The 22,900-nt window shown below is 54.8% G+C and overlaps 2 protein-coding genes across 9 annotated transcripts in view; both read left to right on the forward strand.

The window, feature by feature from the left end:
• The window catches only part of HSPBP1 (HSPA (Hsp70) binding protein 1), a 30,878-nt gene extending 25,681 nt beyond the window's left edge, over positions 1-5,197 (forward strand). For all 6 annotated transcript variants that reach the window (XM_074385921.1, XM_074385919.1, XM_074385920.1 and 3 more), the window contains 4 exons: positions 751-906; positions 1,037-1,133; positions 1,617-1,728; positions 4,741-5,197. In XM_074385921.1, the coding sequence (XP_074242022.1) occupies positions 751-906; positions 1,037-1,133; positions 1,617-1,728; positions 4,741-4,815 (440 nt within the window). In that variant the 3' untranslated portion in view covers positions 4,816-5,197. The remainder of the gene's footprint in view (positions 1-750; positions 907-1,036; positions 1,134-1,616; positions 1,729-4,740) is intronic.
• Positions 5,198-9,159: 3,962 nt separating this feature from the next.
• Positions 9,160-22,900, forward strand: part of PPP6R1 (protein phosphatase 6 regulatory subunit 1) — a 30,241-nt gene continuing 16,500 nt past the window's right edge. The window contains exons 1-2 of one of the 3 annotated variants that reach the window (XM_003944675.4): positions 9,160-9,776; positions 20,582-20,814. In XM_003944675.4, coding sequence (XP_003944724.2) covers positions 20,588-20,814 — 227 coding nt within the window. In that variant the 5' untranslated portion in view covers positions 9,160-9,776; positions 20,582-20,587. Of the gene's footprint in view, positions 9,777-9,843; positions 14,277-20,581; positions 20,815-22,900 lie in introns of those variants that run through there. The other 2 variants (XM_074385917.1, XM_074385916.1) reach the window with 2 other exon arrangements.

Consider the following 22,900-nt stretch of genomic DNA (forward strand, 5'->3'; position numbering starts at 1 on the left):
ATGGTGATGATAGTGATGATGGTGGTGACAATAGTGGTGATGCTGATGATGATGATGATGGTGGTGATGTTGGTGGTTATGGTGGTGATGGTGGTAACGGTGATGATAGTGATGATGGTGGTGCCGGTAGTGGTGATGGTGATGATGATGATGATGGTGGTGATGATGGTGGTTATGGTGGTGATGGTAGTGATGGTGATGATGGTGGTGATGGTGATGATGGTTATGGTGGTGATGATGGTAATGGTGATGGTGGTGATGGTAGTGGTGATGGTGGTGGTGGTGATGGTTATGGTGGTGTTGGTAATGGGGATGATAGTGATGATGGTGATGGTAGTGGTGATGGTGATGATGGTGGTGGTTATGGTGATGATGTAGTGATGGTGATGATGGTGGTGGTTATGGTGGTGATGGTAGTGATGGTGATGATGGTGATGGTGATGGTGATGATGGTTATGGTGGTGATGGTGTTAATGGTGATAATGATGATGGTGGTGATGGTAGTGGTGATGGTGATGATGATGGTGGTGGTGATGGTGGTTATGGTGGTGATGGTGATGGTGGTGGTGATGGTGGTGATAGTGATGGTGAGGATGGTAATGATGATGGTGATGATGGTGATGGTTTCGGTGAGGATGGTGATGATGATGGTGGTGGTGGTGATGATGATGATGATGGTGGTGGTAGTGGTTGTGATCACAGTGCTGGCGGTGGTAACTGCAAGCTCAGGACTCTGTCCCCCTCCCCCAGGTCTGGTCCGAGAGCAGGAGGCTGGGCTGTTGCAGTTCCTCCGCCTGGATGGCTTCTCTGTGTTGATGCGGGCCATGCAGCAGCAGGTGCAGAAGCTCAAGGTCAAATCAGCATTCCTGCTACAGAACCTGCTGGTGGGCCACCCCGAACACAAAGGTATGGCAGGCACTGAGTGAGGGCAGGACTGGGGGAGCAGACGCCCTGGGGTGGGTACAGGTGTGGGAGAGGGGGAGGGCATAGGAGACGGATGGGGCTGCCTCTCTGACCCCTGCAGCCCTCCCCCCAGGGACCCTGTGCTCCATGGGGATGGTCCAGCAGCTGGTGGCCCTGGTGCGGACAGAGCACAGCCCCTTCCACGAGCATGTGCTTGGAGCCCTGTGCAGGTACTTTGGCGCCTTGAGAGGACGGGGCCTGAGGTGGATGCCCCAGGGTGGGGGTGGCTCAGGAATCAGCCCATAGGGACCCAGGAGTCGGGACCTTCCCTGTGGAGAAGAAGGGTGTGGGGCCAGAAAGGAGAAGGAGTCAGGAAGCCTCAGTTTCCTCACCAGGGCTGGCACAGAGGCCCCAGAAGAGGAAGAGAGCTTTTATACATGCCCCCATCAGTGGATTAGTGTCTAAACAGATGACTCTGCAGCTGTGAACAACACACTGGAGTTGACACACATCAGGCCCGTCGCTGAGCCCCTCAGCACCCACCCTGGGCCAGGGGCAGCATGAGGCCTGTTCCGCAGATGGGGAAACAGAGGCCCCTTGTGAGGCAGCGACTTGCCCAGGCTTCTGAGTGAGCCAGGGAACCGGGTGGGGGATGGGGGGTCAGTGATGCCTATAGAGGGAGGTCCTCAGGGCTGCTCTCGTGTCCTCCACAGCCTGGTGACAGACTTCCCACAGGGTGTGCGTGAGTGTCGGGAGCCAGAACTGGGCCTGGAGGAGCTCCTCCGCCACCGCTGTCAGCTGCTACAGCAGCATGAGGAGTACCAGGTACACGTGGAGGGGACGGGGCACAAGGAGGACCAGGTGCGTGGGGAGGGGATGGGGTTCGAGGATGATCAGGTGCCAGGGGAGGGGACAGGGGCTCCAGAAAGACCAGGTGAGTTGGGGAAGGGACAGGGTGTGAGGAGGACCAGGTGTGAGGGGGAGGGGCCTGGGGGGTGAGGAATTCCCCAGGTTAGACCAGGTATGGTAGTGGGGACCCTAGTAAGAGGAAAGCCAGCCCTTGAGGGCTCTCGGGTGTGCTGGTGCAGGCTTTTATTTGTGTTCGAGAGTTTCACTCATCCTCCATTCAGCAGACGTTTATTTCAGGCCTAGCATTCGTCCCGTGCTGTGTCAGTGCAGGAGAGACAGCACGGAGACAAGACCTTGGAGATTCTTTTTTTTTTTTTGAGACGGAGTTTCGCTCTCGTTACCCAGGCTGGAGTGCAATGGCGCGATCTCGGCTCACCACAACCTCCGCCTCCTGGGCTCAGGCAATTCTCCTGCCTCAGCCTCCCGAGTAGCTGGGATTACAGGCACGCGCCACCACGCCCAGCTAATTTTTTGTATTTTTAGTAGACACGGGGTTTCACCATGTTGACCAGGATGGTCTCGATCTCTTGACCTCGTGATCCACCCGCCTCGGCCTCCCAAAGTGCTGAGATTACAGGCGTGAGCCACCGTGCCCGGCCTTTTTCTCTGTGTTATGCAAAATAAACCTGCCATGCTGTGATGGCTCTTCTGCCCCTTGCTTTGTGTGCATTGCATGTCTTATCAGTAGGTCTTTCATTTTACAGCTGTACAATGTAGATGGCCTCTTTTTTTTTTTTTGAGATGGAGTCTCGCTCTGCTGCCCAGGCTGGTACACAGTGGTGCAGTCTTGGCCCACTGCAATGTCCACCTCCCAGGTTCAAGCGATTCTCCTGCCTCAGCCTCCTGAGTAGCTGAGATTACAGGCACACACCACCATGCCCAGCTAATTTTTGTCTTTTAGTAGAGATGGGGTTTCACCATGTTGGCCAGGCTGGTCTTGAACTCCTGACCTCGTGATCCACCCACCTCAGCCTCCCAAAGTGCTGGGATTATAGTGAGCCACCATGCCTAGGCTTTTTTTTTTTTTTTTTTTTTTTGAGACGGAGTTTCGCTCGTTACCCAGGCTGGAGTGCAATGGCGCGATCTCGGCTCACCGCAACCTCTGCCTCCTGGGTTCAGGCAATTCTCCTGCCTCGGCCTCCTGAGTAGCTGAGATTACAGGCGCGCGCCACCATGCCCAGCTAATTTTTTGTATTTTTGGTAGAGACGGGGTTTCACCACATTGACCAGGATGGTCTCGATCTGTTGACCTCATGATCCACCCGCCTCGGCCTCCCAAAGTGCTGGGATTACAGGCATAAGCCACCGCGCCCGGCCACAGGCTTTTTTTTTTTTTTTTTTTTTTAAAGATTGAGTCTCAGGCCCGGCGCAGTGGCTCAAGCCTGTAATCCCAGCAGTTTGGGAGGCCGAGGCGGGTGGATCACGAGGTCAAGAGATCGAGACCATCCTGGTCAACATGGTGAAACCCCGTCTCTACCAAAAATACAAAAAAATCAGCTGGGCATGGTGGCGCGTGCCTGTAATCCCAGCTACTCAGGAGGCTGAGGCAGGAGAACTGCCTGAACCCAGGAGGCGGAGGTTGTGGTGAGCCGAGATCGCGCCATTGCACTCCAGCCTGGGTAACAAGAGCGACACTCCGTCTCAAAAAAAAAAAAAAGATGGAGTCTCACTCTGTCACTCAGGCTGGAGTGCAGTGGCACAATCTAGGCTCACCAAAACCTCCGCCTCCTGGGTTCAAGTGATTCTCCTGCCTCAGCCTCCTGAGTAGCTGGGATTACAGGCGCACGACACCATGCCCAGCTAATTTTTCTATTTTTAGTAGACACGGGGTTTCACCATGTTGGTCAGGCTGGTCTCCATCTCCTGACATCGTGATCCACCTGCCTTGGCCTCCCAAATTGCTGGGATTAAAGATGTGAGCCACTGTGCCCGGCCAAGATGGCCTCTTTTTTGTAACACAGATATACAGGTTGTTTCTACTATACTTTCGCTGTGACAAACACTGCTAAAAGAATAACCTTTTTAATATGTTATTTCCTATGTCTGTAGAACAATTTCTAGAAGGGAAATGGCTGGGGTCAGGTATGTTAAAGGCCAAGGATAAAGGGTGAAGGACCATTTCATTAGCTGTCACAAGCTGCTCTCCATAAAAGTTCAACCATTGGCACTCCAGTCATGAGGGCACCCAGCTCCCCAAATCTTGGCCAGGACAAAGTGGGCTTGACAAACCATTTGATCTTCTTTTTTTCTTTTTTTTTTTGAGTAGTGAGTAGTGTAATGTTAACATCCAAGAAAGTAAAACAAATAGTCACCTCTGATCTTCTTTTCAAGCTGATTGTTGAAAAGTAGTACTCCAGTGCAGTTCACATGTCTCCCATGAGTGAAATTTGGCATCCTTTCTCTTGTGAACTCTGCATTCTCTTCAGTCCTTTTCCTATTTATCTATTGGGTGATGGTTTTTGCAAATGATTTTTTTAAGCTCTTTAAGTGTATTAGCCATCTGTGCTATGAACCACAAATATTTTTCACCCAACCTCGTTTTTTCTTTTTTCTTTTTTGTGCCGTGGAAGTATCTTTTATATTTACATAGTTTAACCTGTCAGTGCTTTCTTTCACGGTTTCTGGGGTTTGTGTCCGCAGAAAGTTTTGAGCAGTGGCCAATACCTGGGAGTTAGAAAGAGCCTAAGAGTGCTGATATAAGGCAGACAAATTTAGTGAGATGAGGGTGGGAGACCCTGGATTTTGTTGAAGTAGTTCAGACACCAGTGTGAAGACAGTGAATCATCTGAGCAGTGATTAGAGAAGCCTAACCTCTGGAGTGGGTGGGTGGTGGCCAGAAGAGGCATCAGCTCTGGGTGCCAAGAGTGTTGGAGGCAGGGTCCTCCCTCTGGACTCAGGTCTCTTGCTCCCTGCCCCTGCCCAATCCAGGAGGAGCTGGAGTTCTGTGAAAAGCTGTTACAGACGTGTTTCTCCAGCCCGACGGACGACAGCATGGATCGGTGAAACCAGGTGGCTTCTTGCCCCCTTCTCCGTGGGGACCCCAGGCCTCTTGCTTCCCTCCCCACCTACAAGGCCCTCTCCCAAGGGATCGCAGGACCTAGGCGCCTGGACCCGGGGCATGCCAGCCCATCTCTGTGTAGCCCCTGGAAGGGGCGCTGAGAAGGGCACCAGGTTCTTGGACCCCACCGCCCATGCTCTCACTCTCATCCCCGTTCTCTTGTCTACACAACTTTTCCAATAAAGGTGTTTCTCCTCCTCTCCCTCCTTCACTGCCACCTTTGTCACCTCCTCTGGAGGACGCATGGGGGATGGGAGGAGGGGCACGAGTTTAAGGGACTTGAGGAGCCACTGGAGGAATAATAAAAGTGTTGCTGTTTGTCATCTACAGAGCTGTGTGTCCTTTAATCTTCGCTGCCTTTCTTGAGCAAGAGTGTGTGGAACATCTGTCCTTTTTCGGCCACCTGGCAAACCTAAATCTAGGTTTGAGGAATTCCCGAGGCTGTGTATCTAAATCTTCCCTAGAGTAGCAGCCATTTCCCTTCCCAGCATCTTTTGCTGTAGGATAGTCAAGTGACTTTAACTCCACCAGTCAGAACCCTCCATGGGAATCTGGTTTGTCCACCAATCAGAACCCGCTGGTGGTCTAGCTCCTTCACCAATCAGAGCTGCCGGTTGTCTGGACCCATCTGCCCAGGTTCCATTCTGGCTAGCGCAGGAACAGACACACCTGGCTTCTGGAGGCCGGCAGAGGATCTGGCGGGGGTGTCTGAGCCAGGTGCCTGTGATGGAGGCTGTACTGTCTCAGGAGCAAGCCTGTGGCTGGGTGTGGGCTTCATTCCTGACTGCAAAGCACCAAGCGGATTCCGTAGCCTTCTCAGAGATGTGGGATTGGGGCGGGAGGTGGGGTGTCAGGGGGCTGCCTCATCTCCTTTAATTCCTTTTCTGTTTAGCCACAAGAAATTTTGTCATATGCAGGCAAGAGCCTTGACTGCTGTTGTTTTTTTTTTTTTTTTAAGACGGAGTTTCGCTCTCGTTACCCAGGCTGGAGTGCAATGGCGCAATCTCGGCTCACCGCAACCTCCGCCTCCGGGGTTGAAGCAATTCTCCTGCCTCAGCCTCCTGAGTAGCTGGGATTACAGGCACGCGCCACCATGCCCAGCTAATTTTTTGTATTTTTAGTAGAGACGGGGTTTCACCATGTTGACCAGGATGGTCTCGATCTCTCGACCTCGTGATCCACCCGCCTCGGCCTCCCTAAGTGCTGGGATTACAGGCTTGAGCCACCGTGCCCGGCTGACTGCTGTTGTTTTTTAAGAGAGAAGCCAGCCGGGTGCAGTGGCTCAGCCTGTAAGCCCAGCACTTAGGGAGGCCGAGGCGGGTGGATCACGAGGTCAAGAGATCAAGACCATCCTGGTCAACATGGTGAAACCCCGTCTCTACTAAAAATACTAAAAATCAGCTGGGCATGGTGGTGCGTGCCTATAATCCCAGCTACTCAGGAGGCTGAGGCAGGAGAATTGCCTGAACCCAGGAGGCGGAGGTTGTGGTGAGCCGAGATCGCGCCATTGCACTCCAGCCTGGGTAACAAGAGCGACACTCCGTCTCAAAAAAAAAAAAAAAAAAAAAAAAAAAAAAAAAAAAACAGTTCCAATTCTAATGCAATCACAATTGTATATCTGTGAGGTCTGCTGGGTGGAAAGCCAGACTTCAGTTCTTAAAGCCCTCAAAGCTGCCCAGCTTCCATTTGAAGGGTAGGGAATATAGCTGCCTCCCTACCCCTCGGTTCCTGACCTCTGTGTTAAAACAGTGTGGCAATAATGCCATCATATTGTGGGGAAAACAAGGAAGCCAAATGCTGAGTAGAAGACAAAACATCCCTATAGATAAAAAGGAAAAGGAATGGGCCGGGCGCGGTGGCTCAAGCCTGTAATCCCAGCACTTTGGGAGGCTGAGGCGGGTGGATCACGAGGTCGAGAGATTGAGACCATCCTGGTCAACATGGTGAAACCCCGTCTCTACTAAAAATACAAAAAATTAGCTGGGCATGGTGGCGCGTGCCTGTAATCCCAGCTACTCAGGAGGCTGAGGCAGGAGAACTGCCTGAACCCAGGAGGCGGAGGTTGTGGTGAGCCGAGATCGCGCCATTGCACTCCAGCCTGGGTAACAAGAGCGAAACTCCGTCTCAAAAAAAAAAAAAAAAAAAGGAAAAGGAATGCCTCTCTGTGATGGTTCATTTCAGGTGTTGACGGGGCTAAGAGGTGTCCACATAGCTGGTGAAACATGGATGTGTCTAGCAGAGTATTTATGGAAGAGAGGAGCATTTGAATTAGCAGACTGAATAAAGATCTTCACTCACCAATGTGAGCTGGCATTGTTCAATCCATTGAGGGTCTGAACAGACAGAACAAAAAGGGCAAAGGAGGGGTAAATTTGCTTTTTTTTTTTTTTTTTTTTTTTTTTCTTTTGAGACAGAGTCTCCCTCCGTCACCCAGGCTGGAGTATAATGGTGTGATCTCGGTCACTGCAACCTCTGCCTCCCGGGTTCAAGTTGTTCTCCTGCCTCAGCCTCTGGAGTAGCTGAGACTACAGGTGCATGCCAACACACCTGGCTAATTTTTGTTTTTAGTAGAGATGGGGTTTCACCATTTGGCTAAGCTGGTCTCGAACTCCTGACCTCAAATGATCCTCTTGCCTCAGCCTCCCAAAGTGCTGGAATTATAGGTGTGTGCCACTGAGCCAGGGAGGATTATGTCTTTCTTTGGTCAGTGGATAGTGGCAGATGGGAGGCCACCGGAGACCTGAAATAGGCTAACACAGTTGGGCTTGACTGCTTGTGTACCTGCCTTTTATTAAGAGATGGTGCCCTGAGTAGCCCACTGAGCATGAAAGATGAGGGGCAGAACCGGTCTTACCAACCTTCATACCTGCAGCTCCAACCTGTGCACATGATACAAGCTACTGAGACTGTCATGCAGCATTAGCTGACACAGGGCACAGGGACCAAACAACACCGTATGCAACACAAACACTAGACACAGCAGGGACCAGAAGAGACAGGGCTGAAAAACCAAACTGCCCAAAACTGTTCATCAGGGAATGCTGGTGAAGGCAACAAAGATTAAAGCAATTCTGGCCGGGCACAGTGGCTCACACCTGTAATTGCAGCACTTTGGGAGGCCGAGGAAGGCAGGTCACATGAGGTCAGGAGTTCGAGAGGATCCTGGCCAACATGGAGAAACCCGTCTCTTCTAAAAATACAAAAATTAGCTGGGTGTGGTGGTGCACGCCTGTAACCCCAACTACTCGGGAGGCTGAGGCAGGAGAATCACTTGAACCTGGGAGGCGGAGGTTGCAGCCAGCCGACATTGTACCACTGCTCTTCATCCTGGGCAACCCAGTGAGAGCTCGCCTCAAAAAAAAAAAAAAAAAAAAGCAATTAGAAGCTAACAGATGTGAAGGACACAAATTCATGATTGGAATTCTTTTTTTTCCTCCCGGATAGCTGAGAACACAGGCGAGGGCCACCATGCCCAACCAACTTTTAAAATTTTCTTTTGTAGATACTGGGGGAGGGTGGTCTTCCTACGTTGCCCAGGCTGGTCTCGAACTCCCGGACTCTAGCCATCCTCCCGCCTCGGAACTCCCAAAGTGCTGGGATTGCAGGTTTGAGCCACCGCGCCCAGCCAATTTGCTGTCTTAAAAAAACAAGCTCCTCGCACGCACGCGATTCTAACAGGAAGCCTCTAACATGGTTAGCAGGTGGGGGGGCTATTAAAGTTGGGGAAACTGAGGCTCAAAGCCAGATGGGACCTTCATCAATCAAGACACAAGGTTGTGTCTTTCAGTTGATGCTATTAGAGGAGGCTTTGGGCGGAACTGGCAACAATAACGACCCGGCCGGGACAGTCGTCTGCAGATGGAAAGGACTGAGGCTCCTGAGGTTCCAGGGCGGCCAAGTAAGAGAGGCGGGACGAAGGCGCCTGGCTATGGCTGGAGCGATAACCAGATCTGGATTCCACAAGAGCCGGACCCTGGAGCCGAAGCCGGACTTGATTAGAGGCGACAGAACAGCGAACCCATTTCCAAACGGAGCGACTGCGAAGGGAAATCCTGGAGCGGATTATCGACTGGGCCTTGGAACGGAGTCGTAGAGAAACTGGCCCCTAGTGCACAGCAGCTCCTGCGCGTTGAGCCTTCTGGGTTTATTCCGGGCCAGACCGTTGGCGCCAACGGGCGCAAGCGCGTCTGAGGCCGCGGTGTTCAAGAGTGGGCGGGGTCGGGAGTGCCCCGGCGCACGCGCGTTGCTCCGCCCAAGCGTGCGGCCCCTCCCGCACCTGCGCAGCGAAACCACCACGGGAGGGCGGGGCCTCCGGCGTCGTCCGGCGCTGGGGGGATTGTGGGATAGTGGCGGAGGGAGCCGGGCGTCGGAGGCCCTGAGGGGGGCCGCAGAGCTTGGAGACTGAGCGGTTCTGGGGAAGGGGTGGTTAAGGAAGTCGGCCTCGGCTTCCGTCGGTCGCTGCTCGGCTCTGCGGCCGGTTTGGCCCGCGGAGGAGGACGTCTTCCCCTCCCGCCAGGCGCTGGGTCGGAGCGACTTCCCCCGTTTTCCCGGCTGAGGCGCCTGCGCGGGCCTCACGACCCGGCTCGCCCGCAACCCGCCTTGGCCCGCGCGCCCACCTCGCCCGCGGACCCCGGAGGCGCCTACGCGGACTCGCGACTCCCCCCGCCCGCCGGCCACCCCACCCGGCGCTGACCCCCTCAACTCTGCGGGACCCGGCGCGCGAGGCCCCCCACGACCCGCAGGCGCTTGCGCGGACCCCGCGAGCCCCGGCGCCTGCGCGAGCCCCCGACGCCGCCCCCGCCCCCACTTACCGGGCCCCGCAGCAGGGGCCGGAGCCGCCGGCGGCGGGGCGGGGGGGGCGCCCCGATGAGCCCCGAGTGCGAGGAGCCGCCGCCCCCCCGCGCAGGTGAGCGGCGCGTCGCCCGACCCTGCCCCCAGGGCCTGGCCCCCTCGTCTCTCCCTCTCCGCGTCCCCTGAGGCTTTTCCCCCTGGGGGGGGACCTCGGTCGCTCTTTTCCCCTTCGGTTCCTCCTCCTTCCTTCGGGTCCCCTCGCCACGGCCCCCCGCTGCTTCCCCCTCGTCCGTCCCAGCGTCTTAATCTCTTCCCCTCGGCTCCCCCGCCACCGCGTCTCAGTCTCTTGCCCTCGGCCTTTCCGCACCCGCTCTCCTCGCAGCCCCCGAGCCTCCTCTCCGCTCTCTGGTCTTTCTGGCCGGTTCCCCGGCCCCCCGGGAGTCTCCCCCTGGTTGCCTTGGACTTTGCCCGCCTGCACCCTTCCCTCTCGCCCCGATGTCTGCCCGGCCACCCCTTCCGTGGCGCAGCCTCCATAGCTCCGTTGCCTGTCACCCTGGGGCACAGGGCGGGAGGAGCGGGGCTTGCCTCCACCTTGACCGAGCCTCTCCCGCCTCCGGCTTCTTGTGCAGAGGGAGCTGGGAGCGGGACTTCTCTGCAGCAGCCACCATTCTGGCCTGCTAAAGTGACATGAAGCCTGCTGAGGGCAGACAGGGCGCCTGGCGCTGGGCACTGAGGAGAGGGCATTAGCCCCAGGCCCTGCTGGAGGTGGGGCCGGTCCTTGGAGGGGGGACAGAGGCAGAGCCGGACAGTCGCAAGTCCTGTGTGTTGTGATCGAGATAACTCAGGGAGCTGCAGGGGGCCACAGAGCGGCAGGCACTGGTGAGATTGGCTGGACGGATGGCTTTTTCTGTCCAGGAAGGATGAGTAGGAGGTGACAGATGGAGAGTGGGAAGAAGGGCCTCCCGGGGGAAGGAGCAGCACGTGCGGATATGTCAAGGTGGGAACGCTGGAGCCTTGAGAGCAGATGTGTTGGGAGGGTGAGGGGCAGAGTAGCTTGGCCTGGGGTGCTTGTCGCGGCCAGTGTGACCCTGGGGTCTTTCTTGCTCGCTGTTGTACACACAGACGTTACCCTAAACACCCGCCTGAAAGGCAACATGTTTCAGGAAAGGAAGCTGCTAGACTGTCAGGTGCACTGCTGAGTTCACAGTTGTATAGAAACTGAGGTTGGATGTCATCCAGCCCAAGGGCCGGCCAGGGCCTAACCATCAGCGTGCACTGGACTTGAGATTGTCTGAAAAACACATGATGAGTACTTGGTGTGCCTACATGCACAGTACATATGGAAATGCTCGCAGCGCCTGGCCACGTGTGCTTACTAGTGGTAGAATGGCTGTTGGAGCTGCTTGTGCTGTTTAAAATTTTACGCTTTTTCTTTTTTCTCTTTAACTTTTGCCCAACTTATTTTGCTTAAGGTACCTGAAACCACCTAACTCTAGTTCTGGGACTGGGTTCATGACAAGGCCGTACAGCTCATTGTTAGAGGACCTTTTGTCAGACAGACCTAGGCTAAGCCTGCTTCTGCCTTTCCCAGTGGTGAGACCCTGGACAAGGCCTGCCCTCCTCTGAGGGTGGTTCTAGGGATTCAGTGCAAGGTTTGTGGAAGCCTGTAGCAGAGTGCAAGGCACAGTAAGCACTCTGCAATTGGTAGCTCTGTCGATGATGATGATGATTTTGAGACGGTTTTGCTCTTTCACCCAGGCTCGAGTGCAGTAGTATAATAATTGCTCATTGCAGCCTTGAACTCCGGGACTCAAGTGAGCCTCCCACTTTAGCCTCCTGAGTAGCTAGAACTATAGGCATGTGCCTCTATGCTTGGTCAATTTTTGTATATTTTTTACTATGCCTGGCTAATGTTTGTATTTTTTTGTAAAGTCTGGGTTTTGCTATGGTGCCCTCCTGTGGTGCCCAGGCTGATTTTGGACTCGTAGGCTCAAGCAATCCTCCTGCCTAGCCTCCCAGAGTGCTGGGATTATAGGCGTGGGCCACCACACCTGGCCGTTCTTTTGTTTGTTATTTCATTGGGAGTGGCTATTGCAGTGGTTCCCAACTGGGGGTGATTGTGTCCCCTGCGGGACATTTGGCGATATCTGGAGGTGTTTTTGGTTGTTACAGTTGGAGGGAATGGCTGCCAGTATCTGGTGAGTGGAGGTGAAGACCAGGGATGTTGCCAGGTGTCCTCCAATGCGTGGGACAGTCCCAACACCAAAAAGAACTGTCCGGCCCAAATGTTAGCAGCGCAGAGAACTTTGCTCCATTGCTGGGATATTGTGTGTCGTTGTGGCTTATTTGTTCCATTGTGACTCATGAGCTGTGTGTTGTGAGTTGTGTATTGCGAGTTACTACCATCTTTGTGGCTGTTAGCTTTTGTTGGATCATCTACTGTTTCTTTCCGTTAGAGAAGAACTTGCTTGTCTGGTCCCCTTCCCCAGTTTGTTTTTTTTTCTGGGATGTGTGGTCCAGTGACCTTAGCAGAGCACCTTTCGCTGGCTTCAGTTTTCATTAGTTCAACAAGTAGCTTTGGTTGGGCCTGACCTTATGCTAGATCCCGGGAAGCCAGCGTCTTTCAGGGGGAGGCAGATTACTGGACAGGCACATCTTGTCACAGAGCTGAGGCTCACATGCTGTCCTAGGGTGACTGCAGGATGCTGTGGAAGCAGCATGGAGCAGGCCTCTAACATGCATGCAGCTGCGGGGGCTCCCTGGAGGAAGTGGTGTCTGTGTGGAGGCCTGAAGGACCCAGGAGGAGCTAGTGAGGCTCGTAGGGCTCAGGGAGGGTAGAGGGAGCAGCCCAGCCCGGCAGAGGGCAGTCAGGTGTGGCACCCACACAGGAGGTAGCACGAGATGAGGCGAGAGAGGCCTGGGAGCTTTGGTGAGAGTGAGGGGCCTTTCCAGAGTAGGAATCACTTGGCAACTGCCTTGGTGGGGGCTGACCTGCCTTTCCATGCCAAACTGTGGTTTTCCCTTTGCACATCAGTTTTTTGGGTCTTTCTCCAGGGAGTGCTGCCTTGCAGGAACCCCATCTGTGAGGTATTTCCCGGATAAGGAAACTGAGGCTTGGTGGGGTGAGATCCTTGGTCTAGGCCACAGAGAGTTCAGTTTGGGGGCTTGTAAAATGTGAACGAAAGCCTTTCTGATTTCGGATCACACTAACATTCACTCTGCCCCATTCTGTTTTTCCAAGAGCTTTTTCAAAATCTGTTCATTGATCTTGTGCTTTTTTTCTTTAAACCTGTGGCCATTTCAGGAGACGAGTTCTGAATGTGGGCGGTAAGTCCCCGTCCCAGTCCTTGGCCAGTGTTTCTAAAGTCTTCTGTTTCCTAATTATTCCATCCCTTGATGTTGGACCAGGGCTACCAGCTCCCCTGGGAGGGTGTGGTTTTGGGGTCAGAGAGGGGGAGGCACTGAGGATCCTCTTTAACTGGGGACCCTCCCCAAGGCTTTCCCAAGCCACAGGAAAGCCCTAGCTCATCATCTTGTTGGGCCTTGGACAGGTCCCCCTTCTTCTCTGGCCCCAGTGGCCCCTTCTGCCAAATTGGTGTTCCCGATTCCTCCTTGCTGGGTGGTGCTGGGTTCTTGAGCTGGCGCACACCATAGGGCCTGGTCAGAGGTGGTGGGGTTGCTGTTGCCGTTACTGTTACTGTGTCCCTAGAATTGGGTGTTCCCAGCCCCCTTTCAGATTTGGCCGAGGGCTGACAGAGGCTTGGGGAATGTTAGAGGGAGACGGTCATGCTGTCCTCTGGGACTCTGAGCTCTTTAAGGAGCTGGGCGCTGGCCAGCCTGCTGCTGGTGGCAGGCTCTCTCCCTTCCTAGGGCAGCAGCCAGGTGGCCAGATGTTGGAGCTTCTGCTGAGCCTTGAGGCAGCTCAGGTGGCCCCAGAGACCTCCATGCCCTTGACCTCCATTTCTGGGTGCTTGTGGGTCAGTGTAGATTAGGAAGGGGTGACAGATGAAGCCTGGGCCCACCAGTTCCCTGGCAGCAGGGCTGCGTTTGGACAAATGCTGGCAGCAGTGGGACGGCTCTGTGGGAGCTGCAGTTAGTGGCCGTCCAAGTGGGGGAAGGAAGGGGCCGGCAAGCTTCTGAGGGGTGGCTGGTGTTGAAGGCCCTAGAACACCACAGCAAAACAAGAAACCAGAGGCGATAGTGCAGAGCTGGCGGAGGCAGAGCGGCAGAGTTAGTTTTCGTTTTTAATGGCTTCCTTTCTCATTTACAATTTCCCCTTCTTCCGTTTGCAGCCAGCCTCATGGTTTTCAAACGGTAGCTTAAAACCAGTGGTAGTCACTTCCGCTTTCTTGAAGTTGCTAAAAGTTGCTAAGAATGGGGGTGGCGGGGTACATGGCGCCTGCCATAGTATCTGAGTGGTCTGAGGAAAAGTACTTGAGTCACTTAGGCAGATGGGTAGTGTCTTTCTCCTGCTTTTCTGCGTTTAGCACCGTCACCTTTGGGGTAGTCATGGTCCCCTACCTGTTCTGCCAGAAAGTGTCTGGACATGGCCTCAGATGGACTGGAAGGGACTTGTACCTGCCAGGCTCCTGTGGTGTTGGGGCTTCCTGCTTTAGTAAGTACCCTCATGTCTCCTTCTGGCAGCCCCTGCCCCAGTTCTCTGGGAAGCTGGGTTTGGGGAAGAAGCCTGACCTATTCCCTGAAGCAGATGGTTGGGCTGTAGCAGGGGTAGGGGGCTTGGGGGCCGAGTGCACCCTTTAATCAGGTATCTTAGAAGTGAGCAATGGGCCTCGGTATTAGAATTTCTACCTCTTGTTTAGAGACCAGGGCATACTGAAACAGACAGAATCCTGACTCCGCCACTTGGTAGCCCTGTGGCTCTGCCCCTCTGGGCCCCTTTTCCGCAGGAGACTCTGTTGGAATAATAAGAATTCTTCACTTGGTCTCGACGTGGAGACAAGACAAACACCTGAAAGTGTGGATACAAGGATTTTCTGCAGATGCTGGCTTGGTGCTGCTCCTATCCTGCCCTCACTGTGGCTGGGGCTCACTTGGCTTAGGACTGTTGGTGGTGAGGGATGGGGAAGGGGTGACCTGGGTGAGTGCCCCAGGGCAGAGCCTTGGCAGCTTCAGCTCTGCCAGGCTGGCTGTCATCTCATCAGCTTTGGGGATGCTGAGACATCCGTACAAGGCCTGAGCCTGGCCCTGGCCCTGCCATGGGTGATGATGGCTTGAGGCAGGTTTTTTTTTTCTTTTTTTTTCCAATAGTTTTTATTGAGACATTCCGTACATTTCATCCATTTAGAGCATATAGCTGGGAACGGTGGTTCATGCCTATAATCCCAGCTCTTTGGGAGGTTGAGGCAGGCAGATCACTTGAGATCAGGTGTTCGAGACCAGCCTGGCCAACATGGTGAAACCTCGTCTCTACTAAAAAAATACAAAAATTAGCCGAGCATGGTGGTGCATGCCTGTAGTCCCCCGCTACTGCAGAGGCTGAGGCAGGAGAATTGCTTGAACCTGGGAGCTGGAGATTGCAGTGAGCCCAGATTGTGCCACTGCACTCCAGCCTGGGCTACAGAGCGAGACTGTCTCAACAAAAAATAATAATAATGAATAAAGCTTACAGTTCGGTAGTTCTTAGTATGTTCACTACATTGTAGAAACATCACAATTGATTTTGAAACGTTTTTTTAAATCACCCTTTCCTTTCGGGAACTTCCCCTAATCCCCCCCAGCTTCTGGACCCTGTGGTCTCCTTTCTGTCTCCATGAATTTGCCTGTTCTGGACGCTTCACATAAGTGAAAGCCTGCAGCATGTGGTTCCTTGGGACTGGCTTTGCTGGCATGGTGCAGGCAGCCTGTCAGCCTGCCTGATCTCTCGTGGAGAAAAAGGCTTTGTATCTGTGCTTGCCACGTCTCGGTGTTTTGCTCGCTACAGCCTTAGGCCGGAAATTGGCAGAGTCATGATTAATTTGGCGGTTGCCCCTTGAGATTATTCTGGTCCCAGGTACACCCAGATCAGGAAATCTATGCCCCCTCCCCCTGCTGTCAGCATGCTGGTGAGTCACCTTTGCTGAGCCTGAGTTTTCTCATGTGTGACATGGGCACTTGGTGGTCGGCCCATTGCATTCCTTGTTGAGCAGAATGGAAAGTAGGGGACAGTCCCTCCGGGAGGTCTAGCATCTGGACAGAAGTGGAGACATGGGGAGTTACCACTGTGCACACGGAGGTTCCTGGAACAAGGAGGGGACACAGGTCTGTTTCCTCATGAAGTGGTGGTGCTTCGTCACTCTTGACATATGGGAAAAAAACACACCCACTGCCTGCCTGGGTCAGCCCCCAGGGCCAGTCCAGGGCTCCCCAGCCTGTCCTGGGTGCTGTTGCACTTTCCGCCACCTCCTGATTTAAGGAGCCCATAGGAGTGGCTGGGAGGGGCTGAGGTAGGAGTGATTTCACTTTGCCCATGCCCTGACAGGTACGGCAGCCTCCTGCCTGGGAGGAGCTGGGGCCTTGTGAGGTTCGCTTTGCAGCTAGTATTTATTTATTTTATTTTTATTTTTATTTTTATTTTTTTTTGAGACGGAGTTTCGCTCTTGTTACCCAGGCTGGAGTGCAATGGCGCTATCTCGGCTCACCGCAACCTCCACCTCCTGGGTTCAGGCAATTCTCCTGCCTCAGCCTCCGGAGTAGCGGGGATTACAGGCACGCGCCACCATGCCCAGCTAATTTTTTGCACCATTAGTAGAGACGGGGTTTCACCATGTTGACCGGGATGGTCTCGATCTCTTGACCTCGTGATCCACCCACCTCGGCCTCCCAAAGTGCTGGGATTACAGGCTTGCGCCACCGCGCCCGGCGCAGCTAGTATTTATGAACCCGCCAGGGCCAGGTTCCACGCTAGCTGCCGTCCTCAGGTGTTCATGGTAACCTAGGGGGAAGGTTCTAGAGGAGGCATTGTAGGACCACAAGTGTGCTGTGTCCCAGAGATGCTTCCAGGCGGCAGGTCAGAGTGCACAGCTCAGGGAGACAGTGGTAGACAAAGGCGGGGCTGGGGGCTCCTTGAGCCAGGCAGGCCAGGGAAGGCCCTTCTGAGAGGTGAACACTTGGCAAGAGATCCAAGGATGAGAAGAAGTGAGTTACTAGGACAGAGTCACCGAGGTGTATCCAAGCTTGGTATGTTCTCGAAACAGACAGAAGGCCAGCATGGCTGGAGTGAGTAGGCAGCGGGAGGCTATTGAGGGTCCCAGGTGCTGACCCAGTGAGTGAGTAGGTCTGATTTTCCCTTCAGCTGGTTCTGCATGGCTGCAGGGAGGGGTGAGGTGCAGGGAGTGGGGGGGGCCTGTAGTCGGGTGGTGGTCATACAGGCAGAAGAGGTGGGTTCTGGTTATGATTGGGGAGGTCAGCAGTGCCTGGGTCGGGAAGGGAGGCCTGAGAAGTCCCTAAATTTCTGGTGGTGATGGACTGGGAGTGGGCTGTGCTGTCACAGCTGGGCCAGGAGGGACCTGAGGACCGCAGCCCTCCACCCCGAATCCATAGGTGTCTGCTGAGTAAGCACTAAGTGCTGGGGACAAGGCAGACTGGGAGCTTATCATCCAGACAGGTCTGTGCAGGGTGGGCCTGGAAATGATAGGCTCCTCCTTCAGGTGAGAGTCAGGGTCGCTCTGGCCAGGGCTGGTCCCTCAGGCAGAGCAAGTGTGGGAGCCAGCCCGGCCAGAACCAGCTCGTCCATCCCGCAAGCGTCCACTACACAGGCCCTGTGCTGGGGACAAGGACAAACCCCGAGAATTCAACTTCTGAAGACTGAGAGTGCCTGCTTTGCTGCCCACCAACCCCTAGATCAGAGCATGGGCAGTTACTTTGGTGTGCCTCAGTTTCTTCTCCTGTAAAATGGGGCCATTCCCTGGTTGTGAGAGGTGGTAGAGGTAATGGCTGTGAAGGTATGAAGTCCTCAGAAGAGCAGTCAGCACAGTGCAGGTGCCGGAGCCCAGGAGCTGATACCATCCACATCATTGCTTGGAGTGCCTGGAATGCCCCCATCCACCCAGACCCATAGGGCCTTCTGGACATCTGTCCAACACTGTGCCTCAGGCAGCCACAGGCTGTGCAGGAGACACCTGAAGTGGCAGTCCCAGGAGCAGTGCCGAGGTGGCATGGGGGGCACTGCATCCCTGGGGCACTTACAGTGGGCATGGAGATCAGTCAGTGAGCTGGCTGGGCAGGGGCACCAGAGCCTGGATGTGGGCTTGGTGGAGTGCACATCACTGAGCAGATAGAGGCACTCATGTTTGTGCTTTAGAAGGATTTTTTTTTTCCTTCCCCAAGATGGAGTCTTGCTCTGTCACCCGGGCTGGAGTGCAGTGGCGTGATCTTGGCTCACTGCAACCTTCGCTCCCAGGTTCAGGTGATTCCCCACCTGGCCTCCCGAGTAGCTGGGACTACAGGCACACACCACCATGCCTAACTAATTTATTGTATTTTTATTAGAGGTGGGGTTTGACCGTGGTGGCCAGGCTGATCTCGACCTCCTGACCTCAGGTGCGGATCACTGAGGTCAGGAGTTCAAGACCAGCCTGACCAACATGGTGAAACCCCATCTCTACTAAAATACAAAAATTAGTCAGGTGTGGTAACAGGTGCCTATAGTGACAGCCACTCGGGAAGCTGAGGCAGGAGAACCGCCTGAACCTAGGAGGCGGAGTTGTGAATCTGGATTGTACCATTGCACTCCAACCTGGGCGACGGAGCGAGACTCTTATCTCAAAAAAAGAAAAAAGGGATTATTGGCAAAAGTGGACTGGTGGAGGGTAAGGGCTGAGTCACTGGGTGCTGTGGACTGGGACCTGGCAGCCCCCAGAGGAGCAGGGTTTCAAATGCCTGGAGTCGGCTGCTGCCTCCCCCAGTCCCCCACCTGCTGCCATGACTGTTTTGGTCATAGAACTCTTTGCTCTGCTTCACCTTCACCTGTCATTGGCCAGGTTTAGGGACCCATAGTAACATCAGGATTGTTGCCAGTCTAGACTCTCCGAGGCAGACCAGCAGCCTGGGAGCGAGGGTTGGACCACAACCCCCCAAGCCGAGCCCAGCCTTAGGGTAGTCACTGAGGCAGTCATAGGTGGATGGGTGAGGAGATCCTTGCCCTAGGCTGGCCTAGCTTCAAGCGACGGTGGGAAGGAGAGGAAGGGAGGCCCAGGAGGTGATTGACCTGCCGGAGGCCATGTGTGGGGCTCTGTCCTGACTGTTGTCAGCACACGCTGCTCCCCTAAGTGCTGGTGAAGCCTCTTCCCTGGGCCTGGTGCTCCATGTGTCCCTGTCTCTTCCCTGGGGCCGAGTCAGGCCTGGGGGTTGGTGGGCACTGAGGTGATAGGTCAGAGGGGCTCGAGGAGATGGGAGGCCTGTGCAGAGGGGGTGACTGAACCTGAAGAAGGTTCAGAAGGCGTTGTTGGAGAGGGACAAACCTCTGGCCTGGGAGCAACAGCGATGAGGGGCTGTGGGAGAGGCACCCTGGCCTCCTGTGCCGGCTCTGCTCTGTTCTCAACATCCTCTCTGGTGACTTGGGGGTAGCAGTGGCCTCTGCCTTAGCTGGTGAGGTGATTGTCAGGAGGCAGGTGACGAGTGTGAGCTCTGGTCAGTGCCTTAACTGTGGTGAGAGCTCCACAAAGACTGTCTGTTGGGACCAGATGGCCTTCGAGGTTCCAGGATGCTACCTGACTTATGTGGGCTTCGGTTGCCCCTTGTCCTGTGTGGTGGGCTGATGACAGCGAAGGGCTGCTTGTGAGCTTGGACATCGTGTGCACATCACACGTGCAGAGCCAGGACCATCGTCGTCAGGTGCTGAGAGCACAGGTCCAGGTCTGGTCTGCAGTGCAAGGCCTGTGTGGAGGCTTTGTAGTTCTGCGGAGCATGGCGTAGTGCAGGGCAGGGGCTCAGGACGGTGTTGTCTGGCATCTAGTTAATGCTCTTTGTGTGTTCCCTTATTGCCAGTGAGTTACCTGCGCAGGAGTGTTTGGGGGCTGGAACCAGGCTGAGGAACCAGGCACTGTCCTCCCGAGGGCAGGAGTCAGCTCCAGATAGGGGCAGGGGCAGGGGCAGGGCCGGGTGTTGTCAGCTCACTTTGTTCTTCCTCCACAGAGCCTGTCTGTCCCATCCTGGGTTCCTTCGGGCCCTGGTCAGTGACTATTCTGGGAGCCCCTCCCTTCCAGCTTTTCCTCTTCCTTGTCCCAGCCCAGGTGCTGGGTGAGAGGATGGTTGGCGTGTGTTTGTGTGTGAGTGGTGTCCAGGCAACGGCCACAGCCTGGAGACGCACAGACTTCCTCTCTTCCCCCTGCCACCACCCCATGCCTCCCACGCAGCCTTGGATGATTTGCTGGGCCAAGCAGCAGCTGTGCGCTGGAAGTCATTGGGCATTTGAGTTTGCTCAACAAATATAGGTTGAAGCAAATTTGAAGCCAGAGGATCAGGCCCCACCCTGTAGTGCCCCGCCCAAAAGTAGGGATAGTGGACCCAGACCCTCATGGGGGGACAGGGCCTGAGGCCCCTCAGTGCACGGTGTCCAGCCCCTCCTCACAGGCCCTGCACACGGTCCACACCTAAGGACTTAAGGCCTTAGGCCTCGGGTGTGAAGTGACCCCCTGGACCTTAGGCATGGCGGCCTGGAGGCTGTAGATGGGGGAAGAGGGGCGGGCTAGAGGGCACCTGCAGGGCCCTGGTGCTTGGTGAGAGCCTTGAGCATGAGTGGTGGAGGCTGACCCTTTGGGCAGCTCTGGGGTGGGGCCAGGCTCAGTGTGAGGGAGAGGGCTGGGTCTTGGGGAGAGGCTGTGCTCAAGGTGGGCATTCAGCCCCTGTGGTCAGTGCCTCATCAGTCTCCACGGGGACTCCCTGGGGCCTCTGACCCGGCGCTAGTTATGTCCATGCCTCCAGGGCGCCATGTTTTGGAAGTTTGACCTGCACACAAGTTCGCACCTGGACACGCTGCTGGAGCGGGAGGACCTGAGCCTGCCTGAGCTGCTGGACGAGGAAGACGTGCTACAGGAGTGCAAGGTCGTCAACCGCAAGCTGCTGGACTTCTTGCTGCAGCCGCCCCACCTGCAGGCCATGGTGGCCTGGGTCACCCAGGAGCCGCCAGCTAGCGGCGAGGAGCGGCTGCGCTACAAGTGAGTTCCCCAGCTCTTGGGCCAGCGGGTACCATATCAGCATCACACACACCATCACTACATAAGCCTCACAGCTGCCCTGAAATGCATCAGTATCGGTAAACTCCAGTTTGGGTTTGAGGAAAGCGAGGCAGGGCCCAGCCAGGCCCCTGCACAAGGCCACATAGCTCACCGGGTACAGACCAATCCTGGGCTCTGGAGGGCAGTGGCACAGTCACGGGTCATGGAAGGAACAAACGCTGGGGCCCCAACGATTCCCCCCGCCTCAGTCTCCCTAGTAGCTGGGACCACATTTGTTTGACAACATGCCCAGCTGTTTTTTCTCTTTATTTGATGCTTTTTTTTTTTTTCCTAATTTTTTATTAACTTTTTTTGGCTAGGTGACGTGGCTCATGCCTGTAATCCCAGCACTTTGGGAGACTGAGACGGGCAGATCATGAGGTCAAGAGAGCAAGACCATCTTGGCCAACGTGGTAAAAACCCATTTCTACTAAAAAATTCAAAAATTAGCTGGATGTGGTGGCACGCTCCTGTAGTCTCAACTACTCGGGAGGCTGAGACAGGAGGATTGGTTGAACCCAGGAGGTGGAGGTTGCAGTGAGCCAGGATTGCACCACTGCACTCCAGCCTGGAGACAGAGCGAGACTCTGTTTCAAAAACAAGCAAAAACCAAAAAACAAAAAAATATTTTTGGGGTGTGAAACACTTATCTGCTATTGAAGACACTTTAAAATTACTTTTTTATTTTCTTGAAACGGAGTTTCCCTCCTGTTGCCCAGGCTGGAGTGCAATGGTGGGATCTTGGCTCGCCGCAACCTCTGCTTTCTGGGTTCAATCGATCCTGGTGCCTCAGCCCTCTGAGTAGCTGGGATTACAGGCATGTGACACCACACCTGGCTAATTTTGTATTTTTAGTAGAAATTGGGTTTCTCCATGTTGGTCAGGCTGGTCTCAAACTCCCAACCTCAGGTGATCTGCCTGCCTCTACCTCCCAAAGTGCTGGAATTACAGGCGTGAGCCACCATGCCTGGCTAAAATTACTTTTTAATCCAAGTGAGACTCAAAAGACTGTGTTTTTTTGCTTGTTTTGTTTTGTACTTTGAGACAGAGTCTCACTTTGTCACCAGGCTGGAGTGCAGTGGCATGATCTTGGCTCACTGCAGCCTCCTGACAGCTGGGACTATAGGCACCCCCCACCGTGCCCAGCTAATTTTCATATTTTTAGTAGGGATGGTGTTTCACCATGTTGGCCAGGATGGTGTCGATCTCGTAATCCTGTGATCTGCCCGCCTCAGCCTCCCAAAGTGGTGGGATTACAGGTGTGAGCCACCACGCCTGGCCTGTTATAATATTTGAGACAGAGTCTTACTCTGTTGCCTAGGCTGGAGTACAGTAGCACAATCGTGGCTCACTGCAACCTCCGCCTCCCAGGTTCAAGCCATTCTCCTGCTTCAGTCTCCAAGTAGCTGGGATTACAGGTGCTCACCACCATGCCTGGCTAATTTCTGTATTTTAGTAGAGGTGGAGTTTTGCCATGTTGGCCAGGCTGGTCTCCAACTCCTGACCTCAAGTGATCTCTCCGCCTCGACCTCCCAAGGGCTACCTTCCCACAGTTGACAGGTCAGACCTGGAGCAGGACCTTGAGTGGCATGCTCATGCGGCAGCTCTTGTCCTGGAGCTGTCAGGTACTGGGTGAGAGTTTGGAGAAGGGAGGCAGGAGGTGAGATTGGAAGTTCAGCAAGATCCCAGGAGTCAGCTGGAGCTGGGGCAGTGTACGGGTCTGCAAGTGAAGCCGCTGAGAGGCAGAAGGGATAAGCATTGCAGTTGGGGAACCAGGAAGCTCCGGAGCTTCAGAACCAGGCTTGTCTTGGGGTGGTGAGGAGCCCAGGATGGGACGGCCAGGTGTTAGCAGTGGGAAGAGGCCAGCTGTGGGCTCTTGGTTTCTGCGTTGACCCTGTCCTCTGCCCCCTCATGCCCTTTCTCATTCCCGGACTGGTGTCTTTGTGGCTCCAGGAACCCAATGCCTGGTGCAGAGAAGAGGGTGGAGCCTTGGTCTCCGACCCGAGCCACCACCCACCTGTGCTTG

Source organism: Saimiri boliviensis, chromosome 14, assembly GCF_048565385.1.
Source record: "Saimiri boliviensis isolate mSaiBol1 chromosome 14, mSaiBol1.pri, whole genome shotgun sequence".
NCBI classification, from domain to species: Eukaryota; Metazoa; Chordata; class Mammalia; order Primates; family Cebidae; genus Saimiri; species Saimiri boliviensis.